This window comes from Syngnathoides biaculeatus, chromosome 13, assembly GCF_019802595.1.
Source record: "Syngnathoides biaculeatus isolate LvHL_M chromosome 13, ASM1980259v1, whole genome shotgun sequence".
Taxonomy (NCBI): domain Eukaryota; kingdom Metazoa; phylum Chordata; class Actinopteri; order Syngnathiformes; family Syngnathidae; genus Syngnathoides; species Syngnathoides biaculeatus.
In genome coordinates, this window is record NC_084652.1 from 8,124,725 (window position 1) to 8,142,585 (window position 17,861).

Below are 17,861 nucleotides of genomic sequence, written 5' to 3' on the forward strand. Positions count from 1 at the left end.
TCTGGTCCACCTTGGTCGTAGAAGACTGCCGATGGCCTCACAAGCAAGCTCAAAGTGTCAACAAAAGACCGTCAGTACATCCTGAAGCTATGCTAATGTCCATAAAAACCACAAACGAGCTGTGGAGGACGACAAACCGGGACAGCGAACCAACCAGCATCCCGGGGGGAAATTCAACTGGCTAGGCCACACCCTGCGAGGAAGGACATATGTAATAAGATCACTAGACCAGGCCCTGGACTGCAACCCGCAGGCGGAAGAGGAAATCCGGTAGGCCAGGAAACACCTGGAGACGTTCCATGTTACAAGAGCGAAAGAAAATACAGTATATGTGAGCTGTCAAGAACAAAATGGCCTGGCCTAAAAAAAAAAGAGAGAGAAATGAGGAACTCTGGTGGACACCCTGTGGCCCTCAAAGGGGTCAAGAGGATTTAAATGTGCTAAGTTTATAGAGAAAGATTAAATAATATACAATTGGTTTCTAATATTGTTTATATTAAGGCTACAAATTATGGCGTGACATCGTGGCTCCACCCGAGTCAGACCGGATAGATGCTTTATTTGTACGTGCGTGGCGCCGTGGAGCTTTTTGCGTCATCTGCGCACGCGTGCAACGTTCACAACTTTATTGCACAAACCCGGAAGACAAAACGGGAGACGTGTCAAGAAAAAAAAAGAGGGAGGTCCATTTTAAATAGGCGATCGCTGATGATCACAGCATATCCACGATATTAGATTTTTTTATTTTTAAGTTTGGCTGGAGTTATATTTTACTTTAGGATATTTAGTTCAAAGAGCAGTACACGCTTTTTTTCCCTTCACTATGTTGACCAAATTTGAAACCAAGTCGGCTCGTGTTAAAGGTAAGCGTTAGCTAGTTTTAGCTAGCTTCAACGGCTAACGTCCGCGAAAGCTGTACCATAATTGCAACAATATTGTATTCATATCTGAGTCCCAATGTACACAGTACTTATTTCCTTTCAAATAAATGTTTTATACACCAAATCATCCGGTCGGGATGTTTCATAGTTCATTACTGCCTTACCCTTTAACTGAGCGTTCAAACTAAAAACTATGTCTTTGTGTTTGGTTCGTTATTTAATTTTATTGTATATTTGTCTTGTGCGTGCGTGCGTGTCTTACACTTGTGATTATTATTTTTCTTAGGCCTAAGTTTCCACCCAAAGAGGCCGTGGGTTCTTGCCAGTTTACACAACGGTGTCATCCAGCTATGGGACTATCGTATGTGCACGCTCATTGACAAGTTCGACGAGCATGATGGTAAAAAAAAAAAAAAATCATGAGGTTTTTTTTCAAATCAGAAAGATTCACATTGGTGTGTGTCTGCGAGTGATTGTGAGAATAATAGATGAATTTGAATACACCGACAGACAGGCAAAATTAGCCCCGCTCCCTTAAAAAAAAAATCTTATTGCTGCTACAGGGAAAAAATGTAAGTACTGTACTTCCACAGAGGGGAGGACATTCTTTTAGAAGAAAAATGTATTCTTCACATTCATATTTAATTACAAAGAAATTTTAAAAACGAAAAATAAGTCACATTTCTTGTAGTAATTCTATCCCCTACTTCAGTGTGGTCCATGTGTACAGATCTCACCATTCACACAATGTCCGCCGTCCTACAGCTAGCTAGATGTCACAAAAATTATAGTTTCAGACTATCCCAGAAGGCAACACCTGCTAAAGTGATTGATTGGATTATTTTGTTCACTCTATGGAATTTAGATGTAACCCGTTGTATTTTGTCCCACAGGCCCAGTTCGAGGAATTGATTTCCACAAACAGCAGCCTCTGTTTGTGTCCGGAGGAGATGACTACAAAATCAAGGTGTTCATGATATGTGGTTGTTCATAGTTGTCGTACTGACGCTCTCTGAACCCAGCTAGTTTTCTTTCTTTTTACATTTTTGAAAAGTAGCTAAGATGTTTTTTTTTTTGTTTTGACAAGGTGTGGAACTATAAGCTGAGGCGCTGCCTCTTCACCTTGCTCGGACACCTGGACTACATCAGGACCACCTTCTTCCACCATGTGAGTTATTCTTCTCTTTGCAGACATTTGGAGAATCCTTTTCAAAACTTTTTAAAGGGGAAATATTGAAGAAAATTGATTAATTGCTTGTAACTATAGGAGGTGCTGTGTGAAAGTTTCCTCAATGTTTATCATTCATTTTCCGTTTAGTTTATATTCATTAGGGTCGCGGGCATGCTGGTGCCTATCCCGGCTCGCTTCAGTCGAGAGGCGGTGTACACCCTGAACTGGTTGCCCGGCCATCGCAGGGCACATACAATACAAACAAACAATCATTAATACTCATATTCTCAAATATATTAATTAAATATATTATATACAAATGATAATAATTGAGAGTCCGCAATTAACCTACAATGCATGTTTTTGGCCTCTGTGAGGAAACTAGTACCTGGAGAAAACCCACATAGGCACAGGGAGAACAGCTGATTCTGATGGGCTAACCAGTTGCTCATGACTTTAACATGAAAAATATTGACATCAACTGCTTTTTTAGGAGTACCCCTGGATTCTAAGTGCCTCCGATGACCAGACCATTCGCATCTGGAACTGGCAGTCCAGGACTTGCGTCTGGTAAATGAAATAAAGCTGATGCGGAACAATGTTGCTCAAATGTCAAATCATCCTTCCTCACTGCCCCTCTTCATGTTCACAGTGTGCTGACGGGTCACAACCACTACGTTATGTGCGCCCAGTTCCACCCCTCGGAGGACCTGGTGGTGTCGGCCAGCCTGGACCAGACTGTGCGAGTGTGGGATATCTCCGGTGAGGGCTTTTAGGTGTCTGCGGAGCGCAGGAGGCGGGGCAAGAGTTGGGGAGTGTACAATGGGTATGCAAGGTGAACACACCCATGTTGAAATGCGGGATTTTTCTGATAACACAAGTTATTCAAAAACTTGTTTTCCCTCAGAAATCTTTGTAATTCAGCTGAGGGCTGGACTTAAATAATTTTTGAAAAATTACAATAACAAGGTCAGCATTCAGTCTTGCTGCATAGTTGCCCGAAGGTCCTTACAAAATCGGAAAAGCTGAGTTCCCCAATTAGAATATTTGTGATTAAAAATATTCAAATATAAAAAATAATTTTAAAGAGCTAAAGATTTTAAAAAAAAAAGACATAATAAATATAGATGAATTATGCAAACATGGGGGCGGGAAGAAAATTACTGGGTGAAATTTTTTTGGGCACAAAATATATTTAGACAAGAAATAAAATAAACATTTAAATAAAGATGGGTAATTTCAACACTGAATAATTTAAACTAAAAGTTCAAAATTACCTGAATGAATAACGATTAGAATAAACTAATAAGATAAAATTTACAAAAAATGAGATTAAATAATAGGACACATACTCTATACAAAAAAATTGACAAACAGCAAAATTAGGATAAAAAAAAAACATCGAGAAAAGAGCAAAATAGAAAACAATGTTTGATGGAAGATTACACAAATATAAGATGAAAATACAAAAATATGAGATGTAAAATACAATCTTTGGAAGAAATACAAATATGTAAGGGCTACAAAAGTAGAAATAAAATACTAAATACTTCTTCCAAAGAGGTTGAAAACAATTTATTGTGTCATTTTAATCCTATAAGAAAAATCTAGTCATTCAACAGATGTGTGTTCACTTTGTATCGGGTGAGAAAGAGGCTGAAACGGGATGTAGAATTCACGTCCCGGTCTTCCTCTTCCTCTCTTGACTTGTATAGGACAAACTCTGCGGGCTGAATGCGCAAACACCCTCCTCCCAGTAACGTTTTATTGATCATTGTTACTTTCATTCATATTTGATGAACGAGGAGGTGTTTGCGTTCCTCTGCATGTTTCTTGATGTCTTTGGTGTCTGCCTTTCTTTTTTGGAAGTAACCATTAACCCCTCCATACTCGTTTCATTCCTCTTTAAGCTCCCCGGGCATTGTTTGCACTGGTATTGCCATCTCACACTCACTCTCAATTAAATTTATACCCACATGACAGAATATTAAATTTCTATTTTTTATATGGGTATAAAGGCCAAAAAATCCAGCATCCAGGACTACTTACCTTTCCTCAGGTCTTGATATTATAGGGGTTTTATCCTGCATGACATTTGCACAAAGCTAACATGAGGTATATCTTATATTTTTTTAACAACTTTACGGTAACTAGGATTTAAAAGTTGCATGTAATTCATCAGGCCCGCATGAGCATTCAAGTAAAAAAATAACATGACGCTCTTCACATCCAAAGCCCCATCAGAGAACGCCTTTACAATGCCAACCATCACCAGCACCCACCCACGCCCTCCCGACGTGCCCCCTTAACCACTGCCCTCCCTGGAAACATCCACACTTGCACACGGGTTCCTAGTTCCATCCCATTTTCCGTTCATTTCTTCTCACTACTGAACCAGACGCTCACCACATTGTTTGTTCAGGCGGGAGTCATCACCAACGCAAGCCTCTCGGTCCAACCCAATCATATTTCCACCTTCTCTAACCCAATCAAACGCCATGTGCGGGCACCGCAGACGTTTGTGATGTCTCCATCCTGAGTGTGTGTCCGCTGGTCCAGCAGTCAGCCAAACGTCACTGCTACTTATTGTCGCCTTATCTGTCGTATTGGTTTTGTTTAGTTTTTTTTTTTTTTTGTTGACTATTTTCTTCCCTCCCAAACATTATGTTCGCCTTCCCGCGCGCCCCCCGTCGTCGCACCCGCGACTGAATGTCGGTTGCAGGTCTGCGGAAGAAGAACTTGTCGCCTGGCGCCGTGGAGACGGATGTCCGCGGCATTTCCGGCGTTGACCTGTTCGGTGCCTCCGACGCAGTCGTCAAGCACGTGCTTGAGGTGAATGGGTGTGCGCGTTTACCGCTCCAGCCGCGTTAAAAAAGGGAGAGAGACGTCTGTGATTGTTTCCTTAAAAGGGTCGTTTGGGCTGGTTGTAAGTAGTGTTTTCGAAGCCTTTCAAGCTTAAAATTTAAACATTTTGTCCATAAATAATAAGAGTCCTTAATTGACAACGGTCTGACATCCAAAATGTTGAGGTTACGAACTGTTTTCAATGCATTCCCTTGTTTTTCACATGCACTTGATACCTGTAGAGCCGCAAGATTACAGGAAAGCGCTATAACAAGATCTCAACTCACTTCAACATAGCTCCTCATTACCAAGATGGCACCAGAGCAGCAGTTTTTATTGGACTGGGCTCTGGCCTGAGTACAAAACTGCACATAGGGGACTCTGCAAAGTCTGAATGTGAGAGGGAGGATTACAGACATTTCAAGTTACTACGGTTGCTTTTGTCATGGCCACTTTAACCATTCATCTGAAATGAGAGTAAGTGCTCGGAACCGTTTTGTCGAAAGCTGAAGTAGGTTGGAAGCAGCAGGCCATTTGCATGAGAATGTACCTTTTACTGTGTGAACTGTTTGAAATCCTGCAATGCTTCCCCACCAGTGTGACCTAAGCTGAGAGCTGCGTCTTTTGTCCAGGGTCACGACCGAGGCGTCAACTGGGCCGCCTTCCATCCCAGCATGCCTCTCATTGTGTCAGGTGCTGATGATAGGCAGGTCAAGATCTGGAGGATGAATGGTAAGAATGTGATAGAATAGTGCTTGATTGTCATATGTGCAAATGCTAGAGATCAGTACGGACTCATCTCCACTGTATAAAATGCCTTAGGACTACTTCTATTGTAAATTCGTGCTACAGAAGTACAAATTTTTTGAGTTGGGGTTGTGCGTCTCAAAAATGGCACTCGGTAGGTCTCCGTCAGGGTGGAATGATTTTTAACAAAATATTCCTGACAAATTACAATTTTGTTGTGAACATTGTAAAACCTCTGGTGCTCAATGAAGCATATGTATGAAATTAAATTGCATCTCCTGAAACTAGAAAGAAGATATATACAAACAAAAGTAGCAAAACTTACAAAATGCTTCCAGCCTGTTTAGTTCGCGTAAGTAACAGAACTTCCAAAATGATTCTCTGTCTTCCTCCAGAATCCAAGGCGTGGGAGCTGGACACGTGCCGTGGCCACTACAACAACGTCTCCTGCGCTGTGTTCCACCCACGCCAGGAGCTCATCCTTTCAAACTCAGAGGACAAGAGCATACGGGTGTGGGACATGTCCAAGAGGACTGGCGTGCAGACATTCCGCCGGGACCACGAACGCTTCTGGGTGCTGGGCGCACACCCCAACCTCAACCTCTTTGCTGCTGGTACAGTGTTGCCACACTATATTTCAATTCATCATTTGCGCCGCAGTTATTGAAGATTTTTACAATAACGTAGGATCATTTTTGACTTAATAACACAAAAACATTTTTTTCTTACTTTGACGTGCTATAACAAGCAGAATAGGTCCTTCTAACTCCAGTAATATAGATGTTATTTTCACAGAACATAGTATAGATGCTGTATGTATGGAAGTAGATTAATGCCACCAGGATTTGAATTTGAAATGAAAAGTGATCACATTTTCAATAGTTGCTACAATTTGCTGTCTAAAATTCCCCGTCTCACCAAGCCAATCGCAGTTACGCTTTTTTAGTCACATGACGTCACATGCTAAGAAAGGATGGATTGGCTGGGTGTTCAATTCTGACCTGAAGTCACCCTGGCTGGTGGCACGGACGGTGAATTTCAGACAGCGAATTGTAGCCAATTGAATTTCAGACAGTGACTTGTAGCCAGTTGAATTGTTAACATTGAAAAGTTACACTGAAATACAACTATTGAAAATGTGATCATTTTACATTTCAAATTCAAATCCTGTTTCACTTAACATTTCAACTTCAAATCCTGGTGGCACTATATATATATACATATATACATACATACACGCGCGCATGCATGCGCCTGTGAGTAATTGTTTTGGCATGCATTTCTGCTCCATATTTTATTTAACCAGCCAAGTGAGAACAGATTCTCATTTCCAATTGCGGACCTGACTTCAGACAGTGGAGTAAAATGAAACAAAAAAAAAACATCACTAAATACAAAAAACAAATGTGTATGTTGAGTATAGAATAAGTATCAGTTATCGTATCCATTTTTTTAAGGTACGATATTTCTGTAACGCGTTACACCAATTCTCGGTAATCCCAAGTATGCCATTTTGCTTTTTGTCAACATTTAGATAGCACACTTTCGTTTGAAGTTATATAATTTTTAATTGAGCATTTTAGTTTGTTCAGAATGTTTATCTTTTGTTTATGTGTCACGTTTTTGGTCAACTTCAACTTGGAAAGACGCATTAACAACTTAACGCGAGCTTGCTTTGCATCTTCTTTGAAGAAGTGTTTGTGGGAATCTCATCATTTCTTCAAAGTAATGTTATATGATAGTCTTGTATTCACGATGACTGAAATAACTGAGGATTATCTGGATCTTTTAAGTAGTTTAAACGTGTTTAAAGCATCTTTTTTTTTTTTTTGGTTTTGTTTTGGTTTTTTTACGTCACGGTCTCTATGGATTTTCGTGGAACTGAAAAGTATCCCCCATTATAAAATGGCTTCACTATATTGTAGTCACTCCAGAAATGAGGGAGATGACTAGAATATACAAGCTTGTTTTCCCAATCAAGTTAACATTCAGCGTTATCCTCCAGGCCATGACAGTGGCATGATTGTTTTCAAACTGGAGCGTGAGCGTCCGGCGTACGCCGTCCATGGCAACATGCTCTATTACGTCAAGGAGCGCTTCCTGCGCCAGTTGGACTTCAACAGCAGCAAGGACACTGCCGTCATGCAACTGCGCAGGTAGATGATTGGCAGGAGCTCGCTCACTCAGTCGGTTTCAGAATATGCAAAAGAGTGTGAAAATTGTCTTCTTTTCTCAGCGGCTCCAAGTTTCCAGTGTTCAGCATGTCTTACAACCCCGCTGAGAATGCCGTGCTACTCTGCACGGTGAGTATCATTGCTCATTGACCGTTATGCTGCAAAAACTGGTCTTGGGGGAAAAAAAGTAAATACTGTAATTTCCGTCCTACAGAGTGCACCGGATTATAAACCTCACCCAGTACATTTGTAAAGGAAATACCATGTGGTACATACATACGCCGCAGCTGTGTAAAAGCCGCAAGTGAACCACATTGAAACCTGCATTGGAACACATATTTACAAAGAAAGACGGTACAAAGAGAAAATTTTCAAAGTTTACCTTATCTTAGCTTAACATAGCAACAACACGGTAGCACTAACAGGTCTGGTTTAAAAAAAAAAAAAACATACTGGTAAAAAAAACAGCTGCGGCAGCTACATAGTAACCACACGGTGACACAATACTAATAGAACCGGTTAAAAAAAAAAAACATACCTAAATCACTGAGACGGGACAGTAACACAGCAGAAACATGCTTGTGCAGCGCTAACAGGGCCAGTTTAAAAAACAAAACATATCGGTAAAAATCACTGAGACGCGCTAACAGGACCTGTTTAAAAAAAAAAAACATACCGGTCAAAATCACTGAGACGGCAGCAACACGCTAGCACAACGCTAAAGCAGCGTAACAGGGCCGGTTAAAAAAAAAAAAAAAAACTTACCGGTAAAAGTCACTTCCTCGGCTCATGTATTCCACTGGTCTCACTCTTAACTTTTCTGCTTGAGTGCCCCCTTGCAGCCGTTAGAAAAAATGCACAAATTAGGCACATCACCGCATAAACCGCAGGGTTGAAAGCGTGTGAAAGAAGTTGCGCTCATAGGCCGGAAATTACAGTAAGTCGTGAAATAAGGAGATGTACATGCGCAAAGTTATCAGCCAATAGAACAGGAAAGTTCTACAAGAAACAGCTAGCTGTAATAAAAATGTCTAAAAGGTTTATTTATAACTCGTGTGGGTGATTAAAAACTTATTTTCCTGAAGTCTCTCCATTGTGTGTGTGGGGGGGGGCACGCAAGGTGCGGCTCTGGCAAGTTGGAGAAAACTGGTTCTCTTTTGCCTTGCCTTGTGTGACCCCTCATAATGATGACACGTAGAGGAATGATAAGCATTTATTACCTGTGATGGCTCATTAGTTAACTTGCTAGCAACGTATCTCGCTTGAAAGTACAGCGTTGGCATGAGTGGCGTATGGCAGACGCACTGTAACCTGTTCAAAACGAAACATTTCGAGGAAGACTTCTTTTCGGGTTGGAGGCATCGCTTGATGACCAATACCACGCTTTGGTGATAGAAATAAGGAAGTGGCATTTGAGGAGAATGGCCGCTACATGGAATAAAGGCGCTTGGTACATACAGGGTAGTGGTGGGGTCACTCATACCAGAGGCCTGCTTGTGTCATCTGACCTCATTTTAGCGCCGCCCAAAGATTTCAGTCAATTTGAGAGAGTGAAAGTTTAATGCAGTATCTCAGCAATTTTGTACTAAAACTGTCCTCAGCCTTTGCACATTTTCAGCACTTCAGACAGAAACATACATGTATTTGGGGGTGAGAGGGGGGGAGACCTCAGGAGACAAGCAAGCATATTTTGGTTTGATTGAAGAAATTTCAATTTGGTTAACTTTGAGTCTATGCAATGTCTTTGCTTTTACACATGGGATGCAATACACTTTCTCTCCTTCAGAGGGCGACCAATCTGGAGAACAGCACCTACGACCTATACTCCATTCCCAAAGAGAGCGACTCTCAGAACCCTGATGGTATGGAAACAGTACATATCGCTTATTTAAAATGAGAGCAATGTCATCATTGTTCTGTTTCTTCTTAGCACCCGAAGGGAAGCGGTCCTCTGGCCTGACCGCCGTGTGGGTGGCGAGGAACAGATTTGCCGTCCTTGACCGCATGCACTCTGTGAGTACCCTCATTCATTTTAGCCTGGGAAAAAAGATAATTCAAATAGCTGGAAGATGGATTTGCACTACATGATTTTAGGAAGGCATATATGGTGTGGTGTATGGATATGCGAGTGAATCTAATAAAAAAATCTGAATATTGTGGAAAACAATTATTTTTATTATTGACGTTATTTTTAATATGGAAGTTAGGAAGGAGTTAGGGTGAGGAAAGGTGAAGCAAAATCTGTTCCTCAAAGGTGTGTTGTGATGACCATTTCTAAGGTTACTGCAGACTCGCGCACGAGATGCGTAGAAATAAGTTAGCATGCCACTAACGTGAACTCACAATGCTACTTGGATCTGCAGTGTAAATCCAACCAAATCATATTTCCATTTTTATCTCTCGTAGCTACTGATCAAGAACCTGAAAAACGAGATTGTGAAGAAAGTGCAGGTGCAGAGCTGCGAGGAGATCTTCTACGCCGGCACCGGCTCGTTGCTCCTGCGCGACGCCGACGGCGTGACTCTGTTTGACGTGCAGCAGAAGCGCTCACTGGCCACCGTCAAAATCGCCAAGGTCAAGTACGTGGTGTGGAGCGCCGACACCAGCCACGTGGCACTCCTGGCCAAGCATGGTTAGAACAGCCGACCGACCTTCGACAGACTGTCTGACAATAGGCAATAATAATACAATACAATAAATGCTTCCCCTTGCCGGTTCGCTTTTCAGCTATTATGATATGCAACCGCAAGCTTGAGAGCCTCTGCAACATACACGAGAACATCCGAGTGAAGAGCGGAGCCTGGGATGAGAGTGGCGTCTTCATTTACACCACCTCCAACCACATCAAATATGCCCTCATCTCAGGGTACGTGCACAGACATCCATTCAGTGATGGCACACATGAGGATTTGCCCGCAATGCCCATTAATGTACATCGAAGTTACAGTCAGTCAAGTGCCATTACTATACAAAAAGGCATTAATGTTACAAAACCAAACGTCTGTTTAACATCGTCCAAAATCCAATCCAAAGTTCATGATGGTTTTCCCCATAGTCAAATCCAGCAGGGCCCATCATAGTCCACTTGTTTCTCTGTCAGGTCATCCATCAGAACTCTTTTCAATTGGCATTTCTGATTAAATCAATGAAACATTGAGCTGAGGAAATCCATTTATATGTGGACTTACCTCACTCACGTAGTGCGAGTGGCTGTCTTCAAATCAGCACTACAATGATCTACCAAAATTCAAAGTTTTTATCTCAAAACAAGTCTAAAATTACTACTGTAATTTCCGGCCTATAAGCCGCAACTTTTTTTCACACGCTTTCAACCGTGCGAATTATGTGGTGATGGGGCTTCTAACGTCTGGAAGGGGGCACTCGAGCGGAAAAGATGAGTGAGACCAGTTGAATATATGTGCCGAGGAAGTGACTTTTACTGGTCTGCCCCTGTTAGCGTTGCGCTAGCATGTTACTGCTGTGTCTCAGTGATTTTTACCGGTATATTTTCTTTTAATCAGCTCTGTTAGCGCTGTGCTAGCGTTAGCGCTGCGGCACTAGCAATAGGGTTAGCGCGACGGCATTATCATTAGCACGGTGCTAGCGTTAAACTCTGTGTGCCGTCTTTCTCTGTAAATATCTTGTTTCAATGTGAGCACTTGCGGCTTTTATACGGCCGCGGCGTATGTATGTACCAAATGGTATTTCCTTTACAAATGTGCTGAGTGAGGCTTATAAACAGGTGCACTCACTCTGTAGGCCCGGAATTACGGTACTCACTTTTTTTTAGGGGGACATATTTTTACTGTAGACATCGCTTGTAAGTCCTGAACTATGGAATGAGTACCAGTGTTCACATCTTTAGCGTCTCATTAATTTACCCCACAAGATCTGTGAGGGTAACGGAACCTTTGCTGACTCTGACCGAAAGAGAGGAAAAGTGCTCACTTTTGGCCCAATTATTGACATGTGCACACCAGGCTTAGGCTGAATTTGTATTTTACTGTGCATGTCTCCATATAGGGATCATGGCATCATCAGGACGCTGGATCTGCCCATTTACGTGACCCGCGTGCGAGGCAACAGCGTGTACTGTCTGGACAGGGAGTGCCGGCCGCGCGTCCTCACCATCGACCCCACAGAGTACCGCTTCAAACTGGCGCTGGTTAACCGTAAATACGACGAGGTACGTCTGACAGGCGACATCAGGACTTAGCGAAACCGCTGTCATGGCGAAGTCAGAATGGCAGTTCACCAACAACGTTATTAGCATTGCCTTCAGATATCCATCTCGTAAACATATTCCAGAGCTTCCTCGGTTCACAAAGTCCCCTACAAATTTTCAGGTGCTTCACATGGTCCGTAATGCCAAGCTGGTGGGCCAATCCATCATTGCCTACCTGCAGAAGAAAGGATACCCTGAGGTGGCATTGCACTTTGTCAAAGATGAAAAGACTCGCTTCAGCCTTGCTCTGGAGTGTGGGAACATAGAGGTAAGGGTCATAGTTCCAGTTCCTCTCCTCCTTTGCAGTATGTCGCAAATTCTTAGGCACCGCTTTTGTTCAAGGTGGCGCTGGAGGCGGCAAAGGCGCTGGACGAACGCAGCTGCTGGGAGCACCTGGGCGAGGCGGCTCTGTTGCAGGGCCACCACCAGGTAGTGGAGATGTGCTACCAGAGGACCAAGAACTTCGACAAACTCACCTTCCTTTACCTCATCACCGGCAACCTGGCCAAGTTACGCAAGATGATGAAAATCGGTGAGGGAGAGAAATCTTTTTGATCGGTGTGATAATCTTCCACAGTAGCTAAACTGTCCGTCTTCGCTCTCGGTAGCTGAGATTAGAAAGGACATGAGTGGACACTACCAGGCAGCTCTCTACTTGGGAGACGTCAGCGAGAGAGTCCGCATCCTGAAGAACTGCGGTCAGAGTGAGTTCAAATGAAAACCTAAGCCACATTGAGACTAAAATTACCAAGAAAGAACAAAACAAATTGCTCTTTGGCTTGTGTGTGAACCATGACTTTTATGTTTAGTTATGTTCGAGCTGTCCATAAATAGTCTTCATAGTCCTCTTAAAATGACAGTCCTTTGGCTTAAAAATATCTTAGACACAACAAATAAAATAAGAATAATATTGAGTCTGTTTCATGAACTTGTAGTCAAAGTTCCATTACCAAAGGAGGCTGCAGTTTGATATTTGAGCATTTAGACCCAGCTCCAAAAAGTTGCTGGACCTGCGGAAAGAGGCATGCTTCTTTTAAACTTTCTAAATTCTCAAAACAGTATTTCCTGTAAAGTTTCCCCTCACAAAGCTGGGTCGCTTTACAGCTCTGGTAAGGTTCCAAAGACAAAATTTAGCTTGTGGTTGCCACAGTTGAGAGAACCGCTACAATGTTCCTCATTCCACAGTGCGTTCTTAAACATTTTAAGTCTCGGGGAAAAAGTTCCCACCTGATACGAGCTGTTTGCTGTCAGAGTTTGGTTCGCATTGCCGGCAATAAGTCGGACTCTTTTCCGGTGAGAGTTGGACTCCGCCAAGGCTGCCCTTTCTCGCCGATTTTTGTTCATAACTTTCATGAATAGAATTTCTAGGCACAGCCGAGGCGTAGAGCCTGTCCGGTTTAGTGGCCCCAGCGTCTGCAGTGATCCGGACTTTGTATCAGTCCGTTGTGGTAAAGAGGGAGCTAAGTCGAAGCTCTCAATTTACCAGTCGATCTACATTCCTACCCTCACGTATGGGCACGAGCTCTGGGTCGTGACCCAAAGAACAAGATCCCAAATACAAGCGGCCGAAATGTGTTTCCTCCCTTAGAGATAGGGTGAGAACCTCGGTCATCCGGGAGGGGCTCAATGTCGAGCCGTTGCTCCTCCGCATTGAGCGGAGCCAGATGAGGTGGCTGGGGCATCTGATTCGGATGCTTCCTGGAGGCCTACCTGGTGAGGTGTTCCGGGCATGTCCCACCGGAAAGAGACCCCGAGGATGACCCATCCCACGCTGGAAAGACTATGGCTTGGGAATGCCTCTGGATCCCACCGGAAGAGCTGGAAGAAGGGGTTGGGGAAAGGGAAGCCACTTCCCCCATGAGCCGACCTGGAAAATCAGTAGATAAAGGATGGATGGAAGTTCCCACCATTAAGAGGACTTTTAAGAAGTCGTAAATTAGACCTAAAATTTTCCATCTTCAAGTCATGTTTTTTTCTCCCCAGAGTCTCTGGCTTACCTGACTGCCGCCACACACGGACTGGATGAGGAAGCCGAGGCCCTTAAGGAGACGTTTGATCCAGAAAAGGAGACTGTAAATTGATAAAATAACTCACAATTGTCACACGTCGTCACCACACCACCATTTGGCAGGGGGACCTAAAAAATGTAATGTCGCTTCCAGTTACCTGAGGTGGATCCCAATGCTCAGCTCCTTCAGCCACCGCCCCCCATCAACCCCCTCGACACCAACTGGCCCTTGCTCACTGTCTCCAAGGGCTTCTTCGAGGGTGTCATCGCCGCCAAGGGTAAAGAGGAACACGAAACGCGACTGAAGTCAAAGTCAGTCAGCTACATCACGTTCATGTGTTTTTTGTTTTGTAGGGAAAGCAGGTCAAATGGCGGCCGACCTGGACATGGATGCCGCCGGAGCGCAAGGCTGGGGAGACGACGCCGAGCTTCAGCTGGATGAGGGTAAGATCTCAACTGGTATCTACATTTTTATTTTTACCAAGTTGAACCATTTCTTTTTCACACAAACATCATGGTATTAACATAATTTAAAGCTGCAAGCAGCAACAAACGGGCCCGCTCTCACGTTTATTCACAGTAAAGCCAAATATTCCATCCCCATACGATGGTGTTGGCCTTTTTGTGTCACCAGTCTTGTCTAACGCAGATTTTCGAAGCCTTTATTCTTTAGCCTTCACTGCACCACCACACATTTTAAGTCTCAGGGCACTTCATTAGTTCCCCTTCAATTTGAGCCACAGGTCCCTGAGACTTTTTCAGGTGCCCCATTATGATTGATTTCTAAACGCTTTTTTGTCTCTATACATGTAAAAACTCACTAAATGGCCAGAAAAAAACACAGGAAGTCCACTATTGCAAATTCTTGAATATTGTATCCAATTGATGACAAATCTGGACAGATGGGGACTGCACAATTGCAGTTCATTTAGTTGTCATGTGTTCTGAAACACTGAGCTGTAATAAAACCTTTGCAAAGTATTTGCAAGAGCTGCTGAGGCCTTATTTATGGTTTTTCAATTGTCATTTGTTCGCGCAGATGGCTTCATGGATGCTCAGGATGGTTTTGGTGACGAGGGTGGCGCCAAAGAGGACGGAGGAGGGTGGGAGGTGGAAGAGGACCTGGACCTTCCGCCAGAGCTGGTAGGAGATCCTTCGTGGGCATGTAAATGTTTGGTTGGCCAGATTAAATCCAGAGTGAGGCATATGCGGTCCGTTTGGCACATTTTGTTCATCCGTCGTGTGCATGAAATATATAGAAACTGTGCTGAGTCCATTGTGTTTGACGCAATCAGGATTTGCCAGCCGGCGCAGGTGGATCGACTGAGGATGGCTTCTTCGTTCCGCCCACCAAGGGAATGAGCCCCACACAGATGTGGTGTAACAACTCGCAGCTGCCCGTGGACCACATCTTGGCCGGCTCCTTTGAGACCGCCATGAGAGTAAGTAGCGTCCTTACCAAAATCAACCACGGTAGTGTTATACTAAACGTCGCCGCTTCACTCCACAGCTGCTCCACGACCAAGTCGGAGTCGTCAACTTCGGCCCGTACAAGTCGCTCTTCATGCAGACGCTTTCCAGGGGCCGCACCTGCTACCTGGCCCTGCCGTCTCTGCCCTGCCTGCGGGGCAACCCCCAGAGGAACTGGAAGGACTGCGGGGCCAAACAGGGGGTCCCGGCCGTGGGCCTCCGTCTGTCCGACCTCATCGCCCGCCTGCAGCAGTGCTACCAGCTGACCACCTCCGGGCGCTTCGAGGAGGCCGTGGAGCGCTTCCGGGCCATCCTGCTGTCAGTGCCGCTGCTGGTCGTTGACAACAAGCAGGAGATCGCTGAGGTGAGAGAGCAACATGGTGGATATTTTCAACTAAATGTTTTTTTTTTTTTTTATATATATATTTTCCCCTACATAGATAAAATATGATAAACCCCCACGACTTGTGTAGGGAAGTGAACAGCAGAGGACCACTGTATTTAGTAGGTTTATTTGTTCTGAATTATATCATTAAATCTCCCTGATTTAGGCTCAGCAGTTGATCACCATTTGCAAGGAGTACATTGTGGGTCTGACAATGGAGACAGAGAGGAAGAAACTGCCCAAAGACACACTGGATCAGCAGAAGAGACTCTGTGAGGTCAGGTTGACTCGTTGTATGTAGTTTTTTTTTTTTTTTTCTTTTCCCCCTCTTCCGCTCCCCCGGTCTCCTAACCGAGGCGGTTGTCGTCCCGTACAGATGGCGGCCTATTTCACCCACTGCAACCTCCAGCCGGTCCACATGGTGCTGGTGTTGCGCACCGCTCTCAACCTCTTCTTCAAGCTGCGCAACTTCAAGACGGCCGCAGCCTTTGCACGTCGCCTGCTCGAGCTCGGCCCCAAGCCTGATGTCGCGCAGCAGGTCACCAGTCAGACTTTTAAAGTTGACATGAAATCTCATTTTCAGTTTAGCATCACCTTTTTTAGCATGCAGATGCTTATTCTGCAGTGATGTTCTCTAATTTATTTTATCATGTTAACATTTAACCTCCCCCCAGACACGCAAGATTATGGCAGCCTGTGAGAAGAGCCTGACAGACGCCCACCAGCTGAACTACGACCCGCACAATCCGTTCGACCTGTGCGCCGCCTCCTTTGTTCCGCTGTACCGAGGCCGTCCTGTGGAGAAATGCCCGCTGTCGGGCGCCTGCTACTGCCCCCAGTACAAGGGCCAGGTGTGCCGGGTCACAGAGGTAGGATGGAACAAAAGCAGACTGGTGTGATTTGGTGACTTTGAACGTGACCCTAATCATTAATTTCATTTCTCAGGTGACTGAGATTGGCAAGGATGTGATTGGTCTGCGTGTTAGTCCACTTCAGTTCCGTTAAGAGTGAAGGAAACGTCATCTGATTAATTAAAAAAAAAAAACTATAACAATAAATATGTATGCTAACCTTGCAATGTCTTTCCGCTACCTTGAGCAACTATACTTCAAGATTTTTTTTTTTGGGGGGGGGGCTCTTGTTGCAGTGGCTTTCATTCTGTCAAATTCATGTAAAATCACTGTTATGTAATAATGTGTTGGGGGAAATAAAGCACCTTATCAAGTATGGGAGAAATGCGTTGAATGTATTTGAATAAATGAGTAAATGTGAAATTTCACTAAAGTCATTCGTAAGGGAGACGTCTTTCTACACCACAGGTGTCAAACTCAAGGCCCGGGGGCCAGATGTGGCCCGCAAAGCCAAATCTAGAGGTCAATTTTCATGATTCTTGTAAAAATCTGTACTAAAATTTCAAATTGTCATATGTGATAAATGATAAAGTTGAGATGTTACAAGCATTTTTGTTACCAAACGTGTACAGTTGAAAAAACACATTCCCCTTGATTTCTGATTCCAAAACTAGTTAATGAATTGATGTAAATATGATGAGGTGACTAAATATTTTTGTTTTACAATCATAACGGCCTTCTGAGGGAAACCGGAACAACAATGTGCCCCGTGAGAAAAATGAGTTTGACACCCTCGTTCTACACAAACTCCATCTGCACACCCAGTTCAACAGAACCATAAGAATCAACTAGGACTCAAGCAAGACCTCTCACCCAGCTCCTTCGGGATCTGTTTTAATAAACATTACTCCACGCAAAAGGACGCTCCAAAAGATTGAAGAGCCCCACATGAGCCACCAGCTTACTTTAAATCACCTTGGAAGAAGGATGTGGTACCTGGCACCGAGTTATCGAGTAGGCGGTGGTCGACCATTCAGAGATTCAGGACGTCATAACCCGCGTTTGGCCAGGCTTAATAAATGGGGTTGTAGCCCTCGCCATGGCA

The 17,861-nt window shown here is 43.9% G+C and overlaps 1 protein-coding gene across 1 annotated transcript; it reads left to right on the forward strand.

Annotated features, from left to right (window-relative positions):
• The first annotated feature begins 647 nt into the window (after nt 1-647).
• On the forward strand, nt 648-17,132 carry copa (COPI coat complex subunit alpha). The gene is made up of 29 exons (XM_061839370.1): nt 648-863; nt 1,168-1,281; nt 1,775-1,848; nt 1,969-2,049; nt 2,546-2,622; nt 2,705-2,814; nt 4,775-4,884; nt 5,529-5,628; nt 6,039-6,257; nt 7,649-7,799; nt 7,880-7,946; nt 9,604-9,679; nt 9,748-9,830; nt 10,224-10,449; nt 10,545-10,683; nt 11,841-12,003; nt 12,164-12,310; nt 12,385-12,574; nt 12,651-12,746; nt 14,026-14,114; nt 14,205-14,328; nt 14,405-14,494; nt 15,090-15,193; nt 15,346-15,492; nt 15,561-15,884; nt 16,072-16,182; nt 16,282-16,443; nt 16,580-16,774; nt 16,851-17,132. Exons 1-29 carry the CDS (start codon nt 824-826, stop codon nt 16,908-16,910), a joined length of 3,669 nt encoding a protein of 1,222 aa, XP_061695354.1. The 5' UTR covers nt 648-823; the 3' UTR covers nt 16,911-17,132.
• Nucleotides 17,133-17,861: the final 729 nt, after the last annotated feature.